The 21,584-nt window shown below is 34.5% G+C and overlaps 1 protein-coding gene across 4 annotated transcripts in view; it reads right to left on the bottom strand.

Moving 5' to 3' along the window:
- Positions 1-21,584, bottom strand: part of LOC135127223 (uncharacterized) — an 83,498-nt gene that overhangs the window by 6,802 nt on the left and 55,112 nt on the right. For all 4 annotated transcript variants that reach the window (XM_064053630.1, XM_064053629.1, XM_064053631.1 and 1 more), the window contains exon 4: positions 9,937-10,126. In XM_064053630.1, the coding sequence (XP_063909700.1) occupies positions 9,937-10,126 (190 nt within the window). The remainder of the gene's footprint in view (positions 1-9,936; positions 10,127-21,584) is intronic.

Here is a 21,584-nt window from a genome sequence, read left to right as displayed (position 1 = left end):
CTACTTCAAAAACCAGACAAAAAGGATCCCCGAGATTCTTTCAAACTACTTCAAAAATTTGAAATACGAGGGATCTTCGAGATTCTTTCAGATTACTTCAGGCACATATTACACGGGATCCCCGAGATTCTTTAAAACTACTTGAAAAACAAAACATAAGAGGTCTCCAATTTTCTTTGAAACTACTTCAAAAACCAGACATAAAGGATCCCCGAGATTCTTTCAAACTACTTCAAAAATTTGATATACGAAGGGTCTTGGAGATTCTCTCAGATTACTTCTAACACAAATCACAAGGGATCCTCCAGATACTTTCAAAATACTTCAAATACCAGACACATAGATTTCCCGAAATCCTTTAAAACTACTTCAAAAACAAACCACAAGTGATCCCCGAGATTCTTTCAAACTACTTCAAAAACTTGAAGTACGAGGGATCTTCGAGATTCTTTCAAATTACTTCAGGCACATATTACACGGGATCCCCGAGATTCTTTAAAACTACTTGAAAAACAAAAATAAGAGGTCTCCAATTTTCCTTGAAACTATTTCAAAAACCAGACATAAAGGATCCCCGAGATTCTTTCAAACTACTTCAAAAATTTGAAATACGAAGGGTCTTCGAGGTTCTCTCAGATTTTTCACGCATAAATCACAAAAGATTCCAAAGATGCTTGAAAACTACTTCAAAAAAAAAAAAACACCAAGAATCCCCAAGATATTTTCAAACTACCGACTTCAAAAACCAAACACAAGCGATTTTCGAGATTCTTTAAAATTACCTACTTCAAAAACAAAAGATAAGGGACCCCCAATATTCTTTCAAACTACTTCAAAAACCAGACAAAAAGGATCCCCAAGATTCTTTCAAACTACATACTTCAAAAATTTGAAATACGAGGGATCTTCGAGATTCTTTCAGATTACTTCTGACACAAATCACAAGGCATCCTCCAGATACTTTCAAAATACTTCAAATACCAGACACATAGGTTTCCCGAAATCCTTTAAAACTACTTGAAAAATTTTAATTACGAGGGATCTTCGAGATTCTTTCAAATTACTTGAAGCACAAATCACCAGGGATCCTGGAGATACTTTCAAACTATGTACTTCAAAAACCAGACACAAGAGATTCCCGAGATTCTTTAAAACTACTTCAAAAATTTGAATTACGAGGGATCTTCGAGATTCTTTCAGATTACTTATAACACAAATCACAAGGGATCTTCGAGATACTTTTAAAATACTTCAAATACCAGACACATAGTTTTCCCGAAATCCTTTAAAACTACTTCAAAAACAAACCACAAGAGATCCCCGAGATTCTTTCAAACTATTTCAAAAACTTGAAATACGGAGGATCTTCGAGATTCTTTCAGATTACTTCAAGCACAAATCACAAGGGATCCTCGAGATACTTTCAAACTACTTCAAAAACCAGACACAAGAGATTCCCGAGATTCTTTAAATCTACTTCAAAAACACGACAAGGGTTCCCCGAGATTCTTTCAAACTTCAAAAACAAAACTCACGGGACCCATGAGATTCTTTCAAACTACTTCAAAATCGAAACACAAGGGGTGTTCAAAATTCTGTCAAATTACTGCAAAAACAAGTCCCACAGGAGTCCCCGAGATTCATATTGCTTCAAAAACAATACACATGGAAATCGGGAGTTTTCCAGAGGTGCCAATGGCCGTGGTACTCCAGAGTCCAGAGCACCGGTGCCCGAATCCAAATTTTATATACCGCGAAATGACTGAATCTGTTGGCAATCCTGGATTTTTAGTTGAAATTGGTATCATGATGTTTTCTCTAATTTCCGGTTGTCAGCTGCCAAGATTGATAGGTTGTTGACATTTTTAATTTGCAAAATCCAGGACATAACCTAAATTTATCGCATATCACGACTGACGTATCTGTCACACAATTACTTCCATTATGCCAACATAAAAGCAAGCAAAATTCACCTTTTTGTTTAAAAATTACTCCCAACAGACTCAATTATTTCTGATCACGCAGTACTTTTAATATGAATTAAAATTTCGGGCTTTCAGGTGCTGACCTAAATTTTTCCCGCGCTGGTTCCGCCCCTGCCGCTTTGTTATAGCACCAATAAAATGTAGCCTTAGTATACAGAGTGTTTATAAAAAATCGAGAATTAACAGAACTGTCCCCCACTTTATTTTCTGTTGTCAACTTTGATAAGGTTGATAGTGACATTTATTGTATATAGCGACAAGCATTTGGATCAGGTTCGGCAACAGTAGCACAAAAAAAAACGAAAAACCCAATTTTAAACTAAACTTGTATGGATCCTGTATTATCTAATTATATAATATTTTGAATATTTATTTTAATTAATTATGGCTGCACATATTCTTATGTATATCTACACGATATAGCCATTAATTGTGGCATGCTAGAATGTACAAAATTAATATGAACACAATAAATGAAAGTTTTTTCGCAGACTTTTACTTTTCATAAAATTCACCATTTCACCTAGTAACATATTACATAAAAAAGTGTGATGGACCTAGAATTTGGATATTTAAACTGGTAAGTACATACATTCAATTCTTCAATATGTGTAATATGGGTTGCATACATTTATTAAAATAAATTCTTTAAATAATTATGACAAAAATTGTATTCATACTTTTAGTAAGAAATTTTGTTGCCTACGAAGTGCTACAAGTTTAACCCAATTCCTTCTTCTCTTGACAAACTAATACTCAAAATCGTTGAAAGTATTTCCTGGAAATATTAACAGTCACATTCATTTACAACTCCACTTTCACGCATTACCAAGGTAGCACGGTCACACTCAAAACATAAGTTTTCCCATGGGCTTCGGACTTAATTGTGTTCATTATCGAATATTGAAAACCATTTTAACCCCACAAAAATTTTCAATGAACACGATCGTGCCGAAACCATCCTTACGATAAAGACTTTATAATAAATGAGATATTTTCTTAGTTTGACCTAAAAAACCACATGTTTGTTAATACGACACTTTGTTATTACACTGTATTAATCATCTCTACAAAATAATCACTCCTTCATTTACACATAAATTGGATCTTTCAGTGTAATTAAAGGAAAATTTACAAACAAAGCGTAGCTCAGTTTTTAAGAACTCGGTGTGAATTTCTTTAATTAATTGCGACTTTGAAACATCAAATGCGGGTTTGGACAAGAATGTTGCAAAGATCAGCACAGTTGAATCCCGCTCTGGTAGTGTTTTTGCACTTCCTGTCATAATTTTCTTTAAATAAACAAAGTGCGTCTTTATAGTGTGTTGTCTGTATTTTTTTAATTCTTGAAAGCTTATACAGTTCGCCTGTTGACTTTGTGTTCAGCAGCTGCTTTTATTATTTATCTTCAGCTGATATTATTTTCTTCTTTACTACTGAAATGACTTAAGTACTCTATTTCATGTAATATTATAATTCTTTGATTGATAACAGCTTCTATTTTTGCTACCTCCACTACACAAACACACCTTGATGTTCACCGCATGTTTACCAAGACTTATTAAAAGTAAAAGCCAATTTAGTGGACCAATAAAACAAATCAAACAAAATATTTACACTTGTAGACAGCCCGAAGCGCGATTTACTACGATTTCATGGTTTTTAATTCGATTTACAAGAACTCAAGTACATTTAAAAAACAATAATACATCGAACTTTATAAACAAACATTTAAATGGAGCAAAGCTCGTTTTTTACCGCAAACGTGCTGAAACAAATAAACACGTGAGTGATAAAAACTTTAGGCCATATTTTTTTCTAGAACGGGTAGAAGAAACAAAATTTGAAAAAATATAAATAGTTTGAGGTTAAGGTAAGCGCTAAATTTATGATTTCGTGTACACAACAGGAAAATCAATCTTATTATTCCTATATATAATCCGTGACAGTGGCGTCCCACACACTTAGGTAAATCGATTCAAACGCAATTTAATTCCTCCCTTTGTCATCGTGATGCAAACCATCTGAAATCATCGTATGATGAGATCGTAGTTATTACACAACAACAAAATCTGATTTATTCGTTCTCTGCGAAAAATTTATGACGTCACTTTGGAAAGTGGTGGCGAAGGTGGTTTATAAATTTGTGTGTACGTACATCAGTGACCCAATTAGGGTTGTGTTGTGTCCCAAAAAGCCAAGTTTGCACTTTTAATAATTAAAACAAAATATTCCGGCCCTCTTTAGCCTAATCTCGTAGTAACCCATGAACTTTATTCCCCACTTTGCGAGTACAATTTAAATAATTAACCCCCATAATGTTTTCTTAGTAATTTCCTCGCTGGCAAAGTGGGTGGGTAGTAGCTAAGTACGGAATAACCTAGTGAATAATAGAACATCGCGTCTGTTTTTGTCCCGTTTCTTCTTACGCTGAATTATTGAAACCTGACAGATGGTCCCCGATACAGGGTGTTGGAAAATGTCACCGATTTTAGCTCGTGAAACTTGGCACAACCGCGCGACATTCGCATTTTTGCTTTATAAATAACTGTTGTAACATTGCGTCCATTTGTACCTGCGCTTGCATAAATAGCCCGGACATTTTCAGCTCGAGTGTGCAGGATGCAAGTGCATTTAATGGCAGGATATTAACCTCATGTGCTGAAATGAATTAACATAGAATAGTCGGTGCAGTGCGATTGCTAATGGATTAAAGCACAGACTGTAGATAAGAGTGGAAATTACTATGGATAAGGCAGGTGCAGTTAAGTTAATCAAGAAACGATAAACGTAGGACTTCCTGTCGCACTAAAAATAATAAAAATCCGAGAACAAACGACACGTGTTCGACAGTGCGACAAATTGTGACGCACGAGAAAGTTTACCCTTAAGTGACGTCAATAGGGATAATTATTTATTTATTGGCACGATTATCAAACCTTCAGTAAAAGTTCGGGGCTATTTTCAACCGCCAGGTTAACGATCTAAACATTTAATACGAAAATGGGCTATTTTTAGAATATGGGTCTTGGATATCGTGGTGATATCAATTACTGAGTAATGTTGACGCTATAAAACGGACTTTACGAGATTTCACAAAGCACTTAGAAGCCGGGAATTGCACATTTTAGAATCTGTTGTCAACCTGCTTGTAGCAACCTCATGCCAAACAAAATTTCCATTTTTTTGACGAAAATGTGACCAATAAACAAGCAGATGTTCCGACTGACAGGCTGCTGAAATTTGCGTTTCAGAAAATGAAAAATGCGAGAGGCGCTCTCGCTTTAATAACTTCCCCCGAATCCTGCCTATGCGGATAATTCCACCAACACTGATAATATCAGTAAACAACATTAAATAGTCATTTCGGAAGCGGCAGATCAGCAAATCCCGTACTTTGAGCAAACCTCAAACCACATTACTCATCTTGTTTGTGTGCACCTACTCAGGTTTCGTCCAAAATACAAAAGCGATCTAGTTTAGCGCTTACGACGTCACGATCGCTACAATTCGCCATAATTGAGGGAATCCAAGACGAGCTCCATAAAATAAACGAGTAAAAATAAAAATAAATTGAACGTGCAGAAGTGGGTGGCGAAAATATGACGAAAGTTAGAAAACACGGTATTACACAAGAGCTCGCCCGACTTTTCCTCCTGGTATTGATTCATATCTCGCTATCCACGCTCTGAATCGGAAAAACATCTGTACTTATCATATTTCAAGAGCTTATGAAATTTTCCCCACGCTGGTATATTCAAAGCGTTTTTATGGAAGACGGTGCCCGAGGTGGAGTAAGAGCGATAAGTTCTTTTACATATTCAGTGTTTCCGGTGCTAACTGTAAATTTACAACAGAGCGTAAAGGGTATTGACTTTTAATTGGTTTTAAGCATGATATAAATGTAGATAATTGTTTGTTAACGGCGGGCTTACGATTTTTACGATTTTTTTTATAGTCAAGGTAGCTGGTAATTTCAAAATGACACAGTGACACCATTACGAGGTTTTTCGATGGGTGTCTGATTTCTTACTTAATTACAGGATTCTTACTCTTAATTTATTACTCCATTTTCATTTTTTTTTCTTAAATTAGAAAACCTAATATTTCCGGCTTCAAGCAAGCGATACTTCATTGGAGTGCGTAGAAACTATGTTAGAAAATATTTATTTTATAATTTACAACACGAAAATCCACTTAACGTGTGTTACAGTTAATTGTCAACGAAGTAATTAAAGTAGAGTGTAAATGCTTTGAGAAGATCAGCATAACAAAGCGCCGCAGTGGACGTAAAAGTGTCTGGACAGGTCCATCTGCAAAAAAATTTAGGGGGCGGAAACTGTAATAGTAAGGTCCGAGACGTTCCATGGTTTATGAATATTTTGCACTAGTAGGCTTTTGGTGTTTTTTTTTAAGAATCTTGGTGCTTCCTTGTCTGTTTTCAAGAATATGAAAAAATCTTGCGAGGCTCTTGGTATTTTGTTTTAGAAAAAATTTAAAGAAACTCTGATGTTTTATTTTTGAAAGGGTTTAGAAGAATAAGAATAATGAGGCTCTCTTGGATATTTTTTTTTTAAGAAAGTGAAGTGATCTAGGGGATCTTTGGTATTTCTTTTAGATAAAATATTAAGAATCTCAGAGAAAGAGTTTAAAAGAATCTTGTGTTTTTTTAAAGGAATCTTGGTTCATCCTTGTATTTTTTTTTTTAAGAATATGAAAACATTTTGGAAACTCATGGTACTTTGTTTTAGAAAACTTTTTTAAGAAGGTAGGAAATGCCTGGTGTTTTATTTTTGAAAATTTGGAAGAATCATGAGGCTCCCTAAGATTTTTTTTTTAAGAAAGTGAAATAATCTTAGGATCCTTGATGCTCCGTTTTACAGAACATTTTTAAAAATCTGGAAAGCCCCTGGTGTTTTATTTTTGAAAGAATGTTGGAGATCTTTAGAATTTATTTTAGGAAAAAATACTAAGAATGTCGGAGGCTTCTGACATTTTATTTTTGAGAGTTTAAAATAATCTTGTGGCCCCTTGTCTTTTTTTTTTTAAGAAATTGAAAAAATATTGGAGGATCTTGGTTTTTGTTTTAGATTTTTTAAAGATATCGGGAACCCCTCTTGTTGTAATTTTTAAAGAGTTCGGAAGAATCATGGGTCTCCCTACGATCTTTTTTTTTTAAGTGAAAGAGTCTTAGGATCTCTGGTCTTTTGGCCTACAAAACGTTTTAAAGAACCTCGAAGGCCCCTGGTGTTTAATTTTTGAAAAAGTCTGAAATAATCTTGAGGATCTTTGCTATTTCTTTTCCCAAAAATTTTTAAGAATCTCGGAGGCCTCTGATATTTTACTTTTAAAAGAGTTTAAAAGAATCTTGTGGGTCTCCTTGTCTTTTTTAAGAATTTGAAAAAAATTTAGAGGCTCTTGGTATTGTGCTTTCGAAAAAAATTTATAAAGAATCTCGGGGTTCCTTGGCGTTTTTTTTCGAAAGAGTTTAGAATCAAGGTCTCCCTAGGATCTTTTTTTTTAAGAAAGTGAAAGAATCTTACGGAGCTTTGATATTTCTTTTGGAAAAAAAAAAATTGAGAATCTCGGAGGTCTCTGACATTTTATTTTTGGTGTTTTCTTTTTTAGAATTTTGCTGCCCCCTTGTGTTTTTTTTTTCAGAATACGAAAAAATCTTAGAGGATCTTGGTATTTTGTTTTAGATTTTTTGAAGATATCGGGGATCCTTGGTGTTTTATTTTTGAAAAAGTCTGAAATAATATTAAAGATCTTTGGTATTTCTTTTCCCAAAAATTTTTAAGAATCTCGGAGGCCTCTGATACTTTGCTTTTAAAAGAATCTTGTGGGTTTCCTTGTCTTTTTTAAGAACATGAAAAAATTTTGGAGGCTCTTGGTATTGTGCTTCCGAAAAAAATTTATTAAGAATCTCGAGGTTCCTTGGTGTTTTATTTTCGAAAGAGTTTAGAATCAAGGTCTCCCTAGGATCTTTTTTTTTAAGAAAGTGAAAGAATCTTACGGAGCTTTGGTATTTATTTTGGGAAAAAAATTGAGAATCTCGGAGACCTTTGACATTTTACTTTTGGTGTTTTCTTTTTTAGAATTTTGCTGCCCCTTGTGTTTTTTTTTCAGAATACGAAAAAATCTTGGAGGATCTTGGTATTTTGTTTTAGATTTTTTGAAGATATCGGGGATCCTTGGTGTTTTATTTTTGAAAAAGTTTGAAATAATCTTGAGGATCTTTGGTATTTCTTTTCCCAAATTTTTTTAAGAATCTAGGAAGCTTGTGACATTTTATTTTTGAAAGAGTTTTAAAGAAATTTGTGGGCCTTTGGTGTTTTGTTAAACAATTTTGATGCCCTGTTTGTCTTTTTTAAGAATATGAAAACATCTTGGAAGCTCTTGGTATTGTTCTTTCGAAAAAAGTTTAAAAAATCTCGGGGACCTATGGTGTTTTATTTTTGAAAGAGTTTAAAAGAATCTTGTGTGCCCTTGATGTTTTTTTTTAAGAACCTTAGGGCCTTTTTCTTTTTTTAATAATATAAAAAATTCTTGGAGGTTCCAGGTATTTTGTTTTAGAAAAAAAAATTAAAGCATCTCGGGGACCACTGGTGTTTTATTTTTAAAAGAGTTAAAAGAGTCATGGGGCTCTCTAGGATTTTTTCAGGAATATTAGGTTGCCTGATGTTTTGTTTTACAAAACGTTTTAAAGAATATCGAAGCCTTTGGTGTTTTATTTTTGACAAAATCTGAAAGAACCTTGCTGCTTCTTATAGTGTTTTTTTAGCAATACGAAAGAATCTTTCGGATCTTTGGTGTGTCTTTTAGAAGAAGGAAAAAAAAATCGGAAGCCTCTGACATTTTATTTTTGAAAGAATTTAGAAGTTTGTGGGCCCTTGGTGTCTTTTTTAAGAATCTTGGTGCCCCTTGTCTTTTTTTAAGAATATGGAAAAAATCTTGGAAGCTCTTGGCGTTTTGTTTTAGAAAAAAAATTGAAGAATCTCGAAGGCCCCTGCTGTTTTATTTTTGAAAAAGTTTGAAAGAATCTTGCTACTCCCTAAGGTTTTTTTAGCAATACCAGAGAATCTTGGGATCTTTGGATTGTTTTGTTAGCAATATGTTTAACAATCTCGGAAGCCTCTGCCATTTTTTTTGTGAAAAAATTGTAAAGACTCTTGCGGGTCCTTGGTGTCTTTATTTAAGAATGTGAAATAATCTTACAGATCCCTGGTTTTGTTTTACAAAAAAAATTAAAAAAATTCGGAAGTCACTGATCTTTTGTTTTTGAAAAAGTTCAAAATAATCTTGGTGCCCCCTAGTCGTTTTTTTAAGAAGATGAAAAAAATTTTGCAGGCTCTTGGCATTTCTTTTGGAAAAAATGTTAAAGAATCTCGGGGGCCTACGGTGTTTTATTTTTGAAAGAGAAATCATAGTTTTTTTTTAAATAAATATTTTAAAGTAGTTAAAATTCATCTCGTAGTATTTCCACTCTAACAACCGTTTTTATCCAGATACACTTGGTTTAAACCGGTGCAACTAGCTCTAAAACAAAAACTGTTAATCAGGGGCACTCCAGGGATCAATCACAGGTCCTTTTCCTCTCTTGTTATTTATAAATGACCTTCAAATGCCCCGTTTGGTTTAGAAATTTTCAAATCAAACTCGACCGGAAGTTATTTCCATATCAAACTGCCACTAAATCGAACCGCGGTCGCATAAAACGCCACCAAACTCCAATAACATCAAAATATTGCCGCTAATTGATAAAATAACCAGCGCATTTATCGACGCAATATTCTCGACCGCATCGTACACGCTCTATTGTTTATTTGGATTTCCGTAATTCTGTGCGGTTGAGATAAACTTGGCTGAATAATCAATAAACAACGTTTTGTACGGCAGCACGTAAAGCATACTTAATGACTAAATCTTGAGCGGTTTTTGTTACACTCACCCCACTGATCCTGAAGTGACAAGAAAGGGTAAGGGCGTAGGGCACTGGCTGTGCGGCGAGCTAGCCAAGGAGCTCCGGGTGCTGGAGACCTGGCTGTGAGGGCATTGCGGAGGGCCCACGGCGATGGCGCCCGGACCTCTCTTCCGGGGCCAGCATATCATGCACGTGCCGCCGCCCTTTTCGATAGCAGCTGAAAGGAACGAGAGTTAAATGTAATCAAAATTTACAATTGGGGGAGTTGTTTACGCAGTCTTTGTTCTGCCACGGAATTCAGGTTGTGGGGAAAAAGTAGTTTAATGTTGGTGTTTGCCGACGAGAAACAATAAGAACATTGCGGGAAAGTAGAAAAAGGTAATTAGAATTAAATAAACAATTAAATATATTCAATTAAAATAAACACTTCAATGTTTTTACTGTAATCACAATTTTCAACGCAATCGCTAACAGTGTAGTGGAAAATGAGTTAAATTTTTTTATTGAAAAATTCAAAAGTATTCGATTAAAAATAAAAAGATGTCTATCTAATAACCCAAATATATTTTCAGGGGGTTTGTAACAATTTAAACGATTAAATTAAAGTTGAATGACTTTAATTTGAGCATTATTTTCGTAACATCGAGCTACTTCCTGTCAAAATAGGTTATTAGAGACTTTGAAAGACATTGTCGCCGTTTCTGAGATCATCTAACTCAAATGTCAAAAAGTAAAAAAATATTTCATCATTTTGTAGTGGGAGTAAATGTATTAATTTTGGTATGAACAATATAACACTAATTATGTTTTTAGAATTTTCAGGAAAAAAAAGTCAAAAATAAAACCGTGTTATTGCCATAACTAATGTCACAAGTCAAGCTACATTTACTTTTACAGAACTGAACATACTTATTTAATAATTTTTTACTTAACAATAAATACCGGGCGATTTTTTTAAATTTTTTTGTTAGTACTTGGCAAATCACATACCCTCTAAAAAGATAGAGGGCGGGTGGGCAGGGCTAGTACATGCTAAGATAAAACTAATTTTGGCAAATCGCATACCCTGTAAGAAAATAGAGGGTGGGTGGGCGGGGCAAGTACTGGCCAAGATAAGATTAAGAGTAGTCACTGGAATGAGGAGGGGGTCGCTGGGCGGGGCTACTCTTTGCTTATAAGACTCTTTAGAAAACCTAAACTCAGCTCCGCCCATTTCTTATCTCCATTTCACTGACTTATTATAATATAATTCGTAAAATCGGACCCAGATACACATACTTTATATGATGGACCTACGGAGAAAGAGAACCTCAATTTTTATTTTTCTAGTTAAGAAAGTATTGTAATCGAGTTCATCGGCCAGTTGGTTACTTTCATGTTTTCTCGACGTTTCATGACCCCTAGAGGAACAAGAGGTCTTTCGTTTTTGTATGTCTATCTAATTTTATTGACAAACTATGAAACTACAGGACCGATTGTTGTCAAATTTCATATTTACGTTAGGAATATCATGTAGACGGTAAAAAGGTAACCAGAATTTGCCTAGACATCCCTATCAACGGTGTCATGAAATCCCCTTAAATTTTATTCCTATAATTGTTGTTTATGAATCCGCCTTGAGATTTTTGTCGCAGCATCCAAATTACATACAGGCTGAGTCACTAAGCGCACGTTTCTCGAAATGTCATTGATTATTAAAAATAGAAGAAATAGTCAAAGGTCAAAGTTGTACGGTTGTACTATACTGAGTGTTCTATTTTTAAATGAAAGGTCGTATATATTTTTATATATTTTGATCGACCTCTTCGTAGACTTTGCAAATACAATTTATTTTTGAAATACTGATGTGATGTTGCCAAGTTATTCAAATTTTCTTGAAATGGAATCGCTGTAGGGTTATTTCTAACAACTGTATTGGATTACTTTGTGCAGACATAAATCAAGGTACGCGTTTTGTTCAGGTATAACTGAAATTAAATTTTCATATACAGAGTGTTTATACCGGGTGTCTGGAAAACGATGGAAAAAACTCTTCATGATGTAGGTACATTACAAAAAAAAAAGTAATTTTATAAAAGTAAAATTGGCAACAACTGATTCCTTAGAACCTACTAAAAAAATAGAGGGTGGATGGGCGGGGCTAGTACTTGCTAAGATAGAAGTGATTTTGACAAATGAGATACCTTCTAAGAAAAGAAAGGGTAGGTAGGCGCGGCTAGTCCTGCTAAGATACGACTGCTTTTGGCAAATGAGATTTCCCTAAGAAAATAGAGGGGGTGGGGGGTGGGCGGGGTTAGTACCTGCTGAAATAAGATCGATTTTGGCAAATCACATACCCCCTAAGAAAATAAAGGGTGGGTGGGCGGGGCTAGTACTTGCTAAGATACGACTGCTTTTGACAAATGAGATACCTTCTAAGAAAAGAAAGGGTAGGTAGGCGCGGCTAGTCCTGCTAAGATACCACTGCTTTCGGCAAATGAGATTTCCCTAAGAAAATAGGGGGGGGGGGGGGGTTAGTACCTGCTGAAATAAGATCGATTTTGGCAAATCACATACCCCCTAAGAGAATAGAGGGTGGGCGGGCGGGTCTAGTACTTGCTAAGATGAAAGTGATTTTGACAAATGAGATACCCTCTAATAAAAGAAAGGGTGAGTGGGCGGGGGTAGTCCTACTAAGATAAGACTGCTTTTAGCAAATGAGATTTCCCTAAGAAAATAGAGAGGGCGGATGGGCGGGTTAAAATAAGATCGATTTTGGTAAATCACATACTCCCTAAGAAAATAGAGAGTGGGTGGGCGGGGATAGTACTTTCTAAGATAAAAGTGATTTTGACAAATGAGATACCCTCAAAGAAAAAAAAAGGTTTGGTGGGCGGGGTTAGTCCTGCTAAGATACGACTACTTTTGGCAAATGAGATTTTCCTAAGAAAATAGAGGGCGGGTGGGCGGGGTTAGTACCTGCTAAAATAAGATCGATATTGGCAAATGACATAACTTGTAGTAAAACAGAGGGTGGGTGAGCGGGGAAGTAGCTGCTAACCTAAAACTGCTTTCGGCTGATCAGATACCTTCTAAGAAAAGAGAGGATGGGTGGGCAGTACTAGTACCTATTAGAATAAGACTAATTTTGGTATTCATGCATTAGGTGCGTGCAGTGTTGCCAATTTTACTTTTATAAAATTACGTATGTCATTTGCCAAAATCGGTCTTATTTAAGCAGGTATTAACCACGCTTACCCATCCTCTCTTTTCTTAGAGGGTATCTCATTTGCCAAAATCAGCTTTATCTTAGCAGGTACTGGCTCCACCCACCAACCCTCTCTTTTCTTAGAGAGTATCTCATTTGCCAAAATCAGTCTTATCTTAGCAGCTACTAGCCCCGCCCACCCACCCTCTCTTTTCTTGGAGGGAATCTCATTTGCCAAAATCAGCTTTATCTTAGTAGGTACTGGCTCCACCCACCCACCCTCTCTTTTCTTAGAGGGGATCTCATTTGCCAAAATCAGTCTTATCCTAGCAGCTACTAGCCCCGCCCACCCACCCTCTCTTTTCTTGGAGGGAATCTCATTCGCCAAAATCAGTTTTATCGTAGCAAGTACTAGCCCCACCCACCCACCCTCTCTTCTTAGAGGGTATCTGATTTGCCAAAATTACTCTTATCTTAGTAAGAACTAGCCCCGCCCATCCTCTCTTTTCTTAGAGGGTGTCATTTACAAAAATCGCTCTCTTATTAGCAAGTACTAAACCCCGCCCACCCGCCCTCTATTTTCTTAGATGCTATGTCATTTGCCAAAATCAGTCTTATCTTGGCAGCTACTAGCCCCGCCCACCCACCCTCTCTTTTCTTAGAGGGTATCTGATTTGCCAAAATCAGTTTTATCTTACCAGGTACTAGCCCCACCCACCCACCCTCTCTTCTTAGAGGGTATCTGATTTGCCAAGATCTCTCTTATCTTAGCTACTAGCCCCGCCCATCCTCTCTTTTCTTAGAGGGTATGTGATTTTGGCAAATCAGATACCCCCTACGAAAATAGAGGGTGGGTGGGAGGGGCTAGTACTTGTTAAGATAAAAGTGATTTTGACAAATCAAATACCCTCTAGGAAAAGAAAGGGTGAGTGGGCGGGGCTAGTCCTACTAAGATAAGACTGGTTTTAGCAAATGAGATTTCCCTAAGAAAATAGAGAGGGCGGGTGGGCGGGTTTAGTGCCTGTTAAAATAAGATCGATTTTGGCAAATCACATACGCCCTAAGAAAATAGAGGGTGGGTGGGCGGGGATAGTACTTGCTAAGATAAGACTGCTTTTAGCAATGAGATTGCCCTAAGAAAATAGAGGGCGGGTGGGCGGGGTTAGTACCTGCTGAAATAAGATCGATTTTGGCAAATCACACCCCCTAAGAAAATAGAGGGTGGGTGGGCGGGGCTAGTACTTACTAAGATAAAAGTGATTTTGACAAATGAAATACCCTCTAAGTAAAGATAGGGATGCTAGTAGAATTTTTAAACTAATTTTAAAATCATTATAATTCCACCAAAATGTGAGAAGGAATTTTTTTCCCAATTTTCCCAAAATCGCCAGTTGATTGTTAAGAACATAGCGGAGAGTTAATCCACCATTTTCCAGACACCTGGTATATAAGTTTCAATTGTTACAATTTTCAAATAGTGATATTTCATTTTTTTTTTTTTCAAATAAAAACACCTTTCCTATTGCATCGTATTCTACTCTTTGTTCTGTTTCTTTTTTGTTAAGTATTTTCTATATTTAAAGTTGGCAGTTACTGCGATTTTTTACTTTGTTAACAGACACATCAACTAAGTACAAGAATGAGAACAAAAAACTGTGTTCTATTTGAAAACATCTATAATATCGATATTTGTAAGACATACTTTAAGAAAATTGGAATAACGTGGCAACGTCGCATCAGAATTTCAAAAATAGTTCTAAAGCCTGAGAAGGGGCCAATCAAAATATGTAGAAGTATATAGGGTATGTCATTAAAAAAACTAAGTTAAAAACAAAACACTCTGTACAATTAGAAGTAATTTTAAAGTATACTTCTTAAAAAACCATACAACTTTCATCTTTACCAAAGAGCAGGTCAGGACTGTAAATCATTAATACAAATTCAATAATCAATACTTCACAATTGAAAGTATTATTTACTCATTAGTTACTATTTATTGTTGTCAGTAAGTTTGCAATGTGCTCACAAATATACGATATACTAGGGCTTTCAATATTTTATAACAAATAGTTTAAGAAAAATTGATTTAAGAACACATTTAAATTTATCTGTTTGCACAGACTATCTCAAATATATGAACAATTTTCTTAATCTCCTCCGAAAAATTAATGACGTCATCTCACAGTCATTTGACGTACTTTAAGCTTTTCATTAAGTACATCTACGTTGCAAACACCAATTATTTTTTAAATTTTAAATATACTTATTATAAATTTTCAAGTACACATTTTGTGAAATCGTAATCTGAGCTTTAATAAATGCACGTAAAATTTGAATTTTCGATAACCATCTAGGTTATTATATTTTGTGCATATGTAATTAGTGCTTTAACCTATAAATTATATTTGCCAGCATAATATGAGTACTGTGGAATATATTGATCCATAAGACCGAACAAGTCATCATAAAGATTGACAAACAACTTTCCATCGTTAAAAGAGCAATTTGAAGCAGCTCATTGTAAACAGCCACATAAACCCATTGGAAATCAGTATAACAAGACATAGAATTAGTTGCTAAAAAAGCGAAAACTCATTAACCCTACACGCTTGTTTTTTTCTTATAAGTAGTTTCGGACATGTGTTATCAGTGAAAGCTGAAAGTTTACGTAGTTCGTTTCAACAGGATGGCGCTACACCGCACTGCATAAATCAATTGTTGCATTTTCGAGCAATTTTGCCCTCTTTAAGCAAATACAGAGTAAGAAAACCGTTAAAATTCCTTTTTCGGTATAAAGAATTCAAACCAGTTGGCGATCCTCCGAGGCTATCAGTGAGTCGACATTTAATTTAAAATTGTGAATAAGTTCCTGCAGATATGTAGGCTAAACGCGCTGTTTGTAGCCGCCGAGTGAATTATCTGGCATCCAACGTATAATTTTGTCGCTTGTTTTTATTATTTAAATAAAAAATAAAGGTATTTATAGCTGAAACGCCGCAGTTTCTCGCTTGGAGGTTCCTTAGAATTTGAATGCATGCCGTTTGGGTGATACCGGAAGCCTGAAAAATATAAATGAAGGCTTGGCATGTTGAATGCCTATTTATGTTGTTGCATGTGGATATTTCACCAGAGCCGAAATATATTACAATATCGCTGTTAAAGGTTAAACTCGGACTATAAAGCATACCGAACCTTGTAGAGAAGATAGCGATTTTCGTGACCGGGGAATTTTAATATTTGGTACCTGGCTGTACGAGCCTGTTGTTGTAAATTCGCCTGTTATTATTATCACCATTATGTGGTAATTGTGCGGCTGGTAATAAAAGCTGTCAATTATTCCATCGAGATAGTTAATACCGATTTTCAATTACCGCATTTTCATAGGGCTTTGTCAATCAAGGACGTGGTGTTAGTGTAAAAACCGTCATTTACATTCCTTCGCACTCTATAGTATTAGGTTTCGTCTAAGTGTAGCTAGTTCTTACGCAAATGAAAAATATCGATTAGTCCAATTATATAAGTTTTCGTAGTTGGAAGTTCCGAGTGTTTTTAATTAAAAGTGTCTGAATAAAAAGACCGCAGTGCCACTAAATCATTCCGTACATAGCAATCTTAGGGTTTTTGCTAATGTCGGAATTATACGGTCCTGCTGTATTTTAAATTAAGAGACCGGACAAAAAACAACATGCTGGGAATGTTAAGGTGGAAGTTCCAATTTATGCAATGAGACAATACTAAATTATTAAGGTCGCAGTGTTAGTCTCAATGACATTTTATTTGATAAACACTAGTTAGTGTTAACGAATTTAGAGGAGTGCTCAAAAATAGCGCAATGGAAATTTCTCACAGTTATAAATTGTTTGGGAGCTCGTAATAACGGAATGCTAAAAGGGTTGTCGTTCATAAAAACGGAGCAAGATGGAAATATAGTGAAGAATTATTAAAATAACACCGTTGGAACAAACAATGCTGTTATTTTTTTTCACGGGTAATTTTTCAACGCTTGGTGGCGCCAAGGATGCCAAAAAGTAGGTCCCCGTTTCCGTTTGTCTGTCTGTTGACAATTTTGATTTACTACTCCGAAACCAGTGAGCAAATACGGGGAAATTTTAATTCTAAACTAAATTTGCTCCATAATCTCTACCAGAAATCTGAGTACGTCAAATTCAAAATGATGCAAAAATAAATTATATACTTAATTCTGTACATTCAATTTTCCGTTGTTTGGAAAACATTGGAGTTATTGACATTATTTTTCCATCGCTAGCTGATAAGTAATAATGTATAAACCGATGAAATTTATTTTTAAAATAATGATGTTGGCGTTCCTTGTTAAGTTTGACAGTTGTGGTCAAATAACTGTCAATAAAGCGCAATGCCAACGTCATTATTTTAAAAATAAATTTCATGGTCTACTAGGACGTTTTTTTTTTCGATCATATAGCACCGAGAGAGCAATAAAAATACGATCAAAGGCAGCCATAAATTTTTGAAGATTTATCTTTGACGATCAAAGACAAATTTTCAAAAATACATGGTCGTCAATAATACTATTAAAATTATATTAATTATACTAAACAATCCTGTTTGAGGACTTTATCTAAATCATAAAATATAAACCCCACCCCGGTCTCATTTCTTAATCGTGATGAATTTTCCATTCGTTGCCAGACTGAGGGGCGGAGCGTAATTACAAAATCCATATTTACTGTTTTAAACATGTTTTAAGTTTTCTGTTGCGAAAAGAAGATTACGAACAAGAAAAAAAAGGGAAAAGATTTTGGCTTAAATGTAGACTTCTTTTCGCGAATTTCTAATTTATTATTAATAAATATTAATGAAAATGTGTTGTGTTAGTACCGTGAATACGAACGAAAGTGGATATTTTTCCGAAAAGGACCGAAAACGGGGAAGTACGACTTCAGTTTTAATTTATGAAGTTCCATGATTCGTTTACTCGACAATGTTTAAATTTTGGAAAAAATTTCGAAACGAGTGAAGTTGATCGGTCAAAGCTATACATTTTCACGATATAAGTAAATAAAAGTTAGACATAGTTAATATTATTTATAATGTTCAAATATGGTAAAATATGAAAAATGATTTTTGCAATCGCATCGTGACGTGCGATGACGTCACTGTCACGTGAGCTACCTGTCCAAAGGTCACGTTTTTCGGTCCTTTGTGTTCAGTTTTAATTTCTGTTTGATGGCGACAAGATCGTCGCGTCCTTTTGGCATAAAAGTAGAGCAATTTCACGAATTTCTAATTTATTATTAACAAAATTAGGGAAAATGTGTTGTGTTATTACTGTCAAAACGGAAGAAAATGGATATTTTTCCGAAAAGGACCGAAAACAGGGTAAGTACGACTTCAGTTTTAATTTATCAGTGAATCGTTTCCTCGACAAAGTTTAAATTTTGGGGAAATTTTCAAAACGATTGAAATTGGTCGATCAAAGCTATAAATTTTCACGATATAATTAAATAATATTTAAACATAATTAATATTATTTACAATGTTTAAATACGATAAGTATTAATATATGATAATTAAATCGAACACCGTTTTCTTAAAAACATAAAGTTATTAAAAACAAAGCAATTTGTTTAAATATTATTAAATTAACCCCGAAAATGTGCAATTTTCCGGCCGAAATATGAAAAATAATTTTAACGTTAATTTTAAAATCCGGAACGGCAGACAGACGGACGGAAACGGGAGACCTATTTCTTCGTGTTCTAGGGGTCATGATACGTCGAGAAAATGCAAAAGTAGAGAGTCGGCTGACGGACTCGATTACGCTCGGGAAGTAAAAATAGAAAACTTACAACACAGAAAAAATATATACAGGGTGAATCACTAAGCACGTGTTGCACGATATCTCAACAATTATTAGATATAGAAACAAAGAACTAGACGCTCCAATTATTTTTAACTACACAGAGTTCTGTTTTTGGGGCGTAACATACAACTTTGTGTTTTTAAATGAAACATCCTACATATGTATATTTACTTACTTTAATTGACCTCTTTTTAAACTTTACAATCACAATTTATTTTTGAAATTACGAAGCAACGTTGCCACGTTATTCTAATTTTCCTGAAATTTTTTAACAATGGAAGCGTTCACATAAAATCACAATAAGATTATTTTTAAAGTGTGTCTTACAATATTTTGTGGAACGATAAAGAAAGGTGCGCGCTTTGTTATGGTATAAATGAGATTAAATTTTCATATACAAAGTGTTTATAAAAAATCTTTTCCTTATTACAATTTTCAAAAATCGGTATTTCAATTTTTTCAAACAGAACACTCTATATTTATTATTATTATTATTATTATTATTATTATTATGTGTGTAAGTTGGTCAACAGGTAATACCCAATTATAGACCAACGGTTAGCGGATCATCAAATTATATATTTGATTACGCATCTTAATATATCTTTTGTTCCCTTTCTTTTTTACTTCCCGAGAGTAAGCAAAGAAAGTATTGTAATCGAGTCCATCGGATGATTTGCTACTTTTATAATCCCTCAATGTTTCGTCCGTCTGCCTGTCTGCCGTCTGTCTTTTTTTGTTAAACAGATAATCTTCAAAACTACCGAGCCGTTTGTTGTCAAACTTTATATGTGTATTATGAATATCATGTAGATGAGAGAAATTAATTACACGTCTTAGCTAATAATAAGATACAAAAAAAGAAAAACTGAGAAAAATATATTTAATAGATTTATATTAACCTGAGTTTAATTCGAATGTTTCAAAAAAATTCATCAAATTTAAGCTTAGGATGGTTATGGGTGGGGCTTAATTTTTGACTTTTTTTTCTTAATATACATAGTATTCTTTGAACAACACGATACTCAAAAACATGTTCTTTATTTCTTGTAGAGATATAAGGATTTTGCAATTAAGCTCCGCCCCCTTAGCTCACGACGAATAAAAAAATCATAACAATTGCTATAGGGCGGGTGGGCGGCGCTTACAGTTTGCCTTGTTTTCTTAATATGTGTAGTCATAAAAATCATCAGAATTGAGATAGGGCGGGTGGGCGGGGCTTATATTTTGCCTTTTTTTCTTAATATGTGCAGTCATCTTTTCACAACAAGAAACTTAAAATGAGAATTATTTATACAGCGTGACTCAAAAAAATTAACAAAGAGGCAATTTATTGCACTGATTAAATCAAGAACGACTCACTCCATTTTCCCGAAAAAAATGCGAATACATTATTATTAATATTACACTGCACTTATGCAAATTGATATATGTGTTCTTGCAAAACTTATAAGGGCCTTCAAAAAAATAAAATAAAATAAAATTCGTAAAATCAAATATTATAATTTTCCGAAACCGCTAGATTTTTTGTATTGTACGGAGCGAGGGAAGTTCTAAATGGCCTTCAACCAATTCTTTACGAAATACATCTAGTTTTCTTTGAACAACACTGTTGTTGAAGAACATATTTCACATGGTAATTTCTTGTAGAAAAATGAGCAAATAAGTTCCGCCCTCTGCTCACGATGAATAAGAAAATATCACAATTGAGATAGGGCGGGTGGACGGGGTTTATATTTTGTCTTTTTTTTAAATATACATTGCCATCTTTTCAGAACAAGAAACTTAAAACCTGGTTAAAATATTAAATTTTGGCAAGGAAATATGAATTTTGCAATTACGGGGCGGAGCCTAATTGCAAAATCGATATTCCCTTATCCAAATTTTACATGTTTTAAGCTTCATGTTGTGAAAAGAAGTCTACACATATTAAAACAAAAAGGTAAAATGTAAGCCCGCCCACCCGCCCTATCTCAATTGTGATGATCTTTTTTATTCGCTGTGAACCAAGAGGGCGGAGCTTAACTGCAAAATACTTCATTCTTTACAAAAAAATAAATACATGTTTTTAAGTATCGGATTGTTCAAAGAATACAATGTATATTAAGAAATAAAGCCAAAATATAACGTTCTGCGTTTTTTTTTGTGAACCCATTGCTAAAAAAAATTCAGGAAAATTGGAATAACGTGGCCACGCTGTATCGGTATTTCAAAACTAAAAATATATAGTGCGTTTCATTAAAAAAAAAACTAAGTTGTGTAACTTTAAAGTATAGTTCTCAAAGAACCGTTCAACTTTGGTCTTTGACTTTTTCTTGTATTTCTAATAATTAATGAGATATCGAGGACCGTGGGCGTAGTGACTCACCCTGTATATAAAAAATAATTATAGCTTTCTTTTTTAATTTTACAGAGCATATAACTTAAATAAACGAAATGCTTAAGGTACAAAAAAATATTTAAATTTAGCGTATCCTCAGAAAATTGTCTTTTCAACTTTACCGTTAAGTAAATTCCTGATTCTGTATATACAATTTGCCCTTGTTTGGAAAGAGTAGGAATTATTTACATTATTTTGCTCCCTGATATCTTAAATAAATGATTGTATAAGCCAAAAAAAATCCAATTTTTAGGAAAATTTAC

The sequence above is a fragment of the Zophobas morio genome, unplaced genomic scaffold, assembly GCF_036711695.1.
Source record: "Zophobas morio isolate AGI-343-1 ecotype UQ-CSIRO unplaced genomic scaffold, CSIRO_AGI_Zmor_V1 ptg000011l, whole genome shotgun sequence".
Classification (NCBI taxonomy): domain Eukaryota; kingdom Metazoa; phylum Arthropoda; class Insecta; order Coleoptera; family Tenebrionidae; genus Zophobas; species Zophobas morio.
The sequence above is the reverse complement of the archived record's forward strand: the minus strand, read 5'-3'. Positions and strand labels throughout refer to the sequence as shown.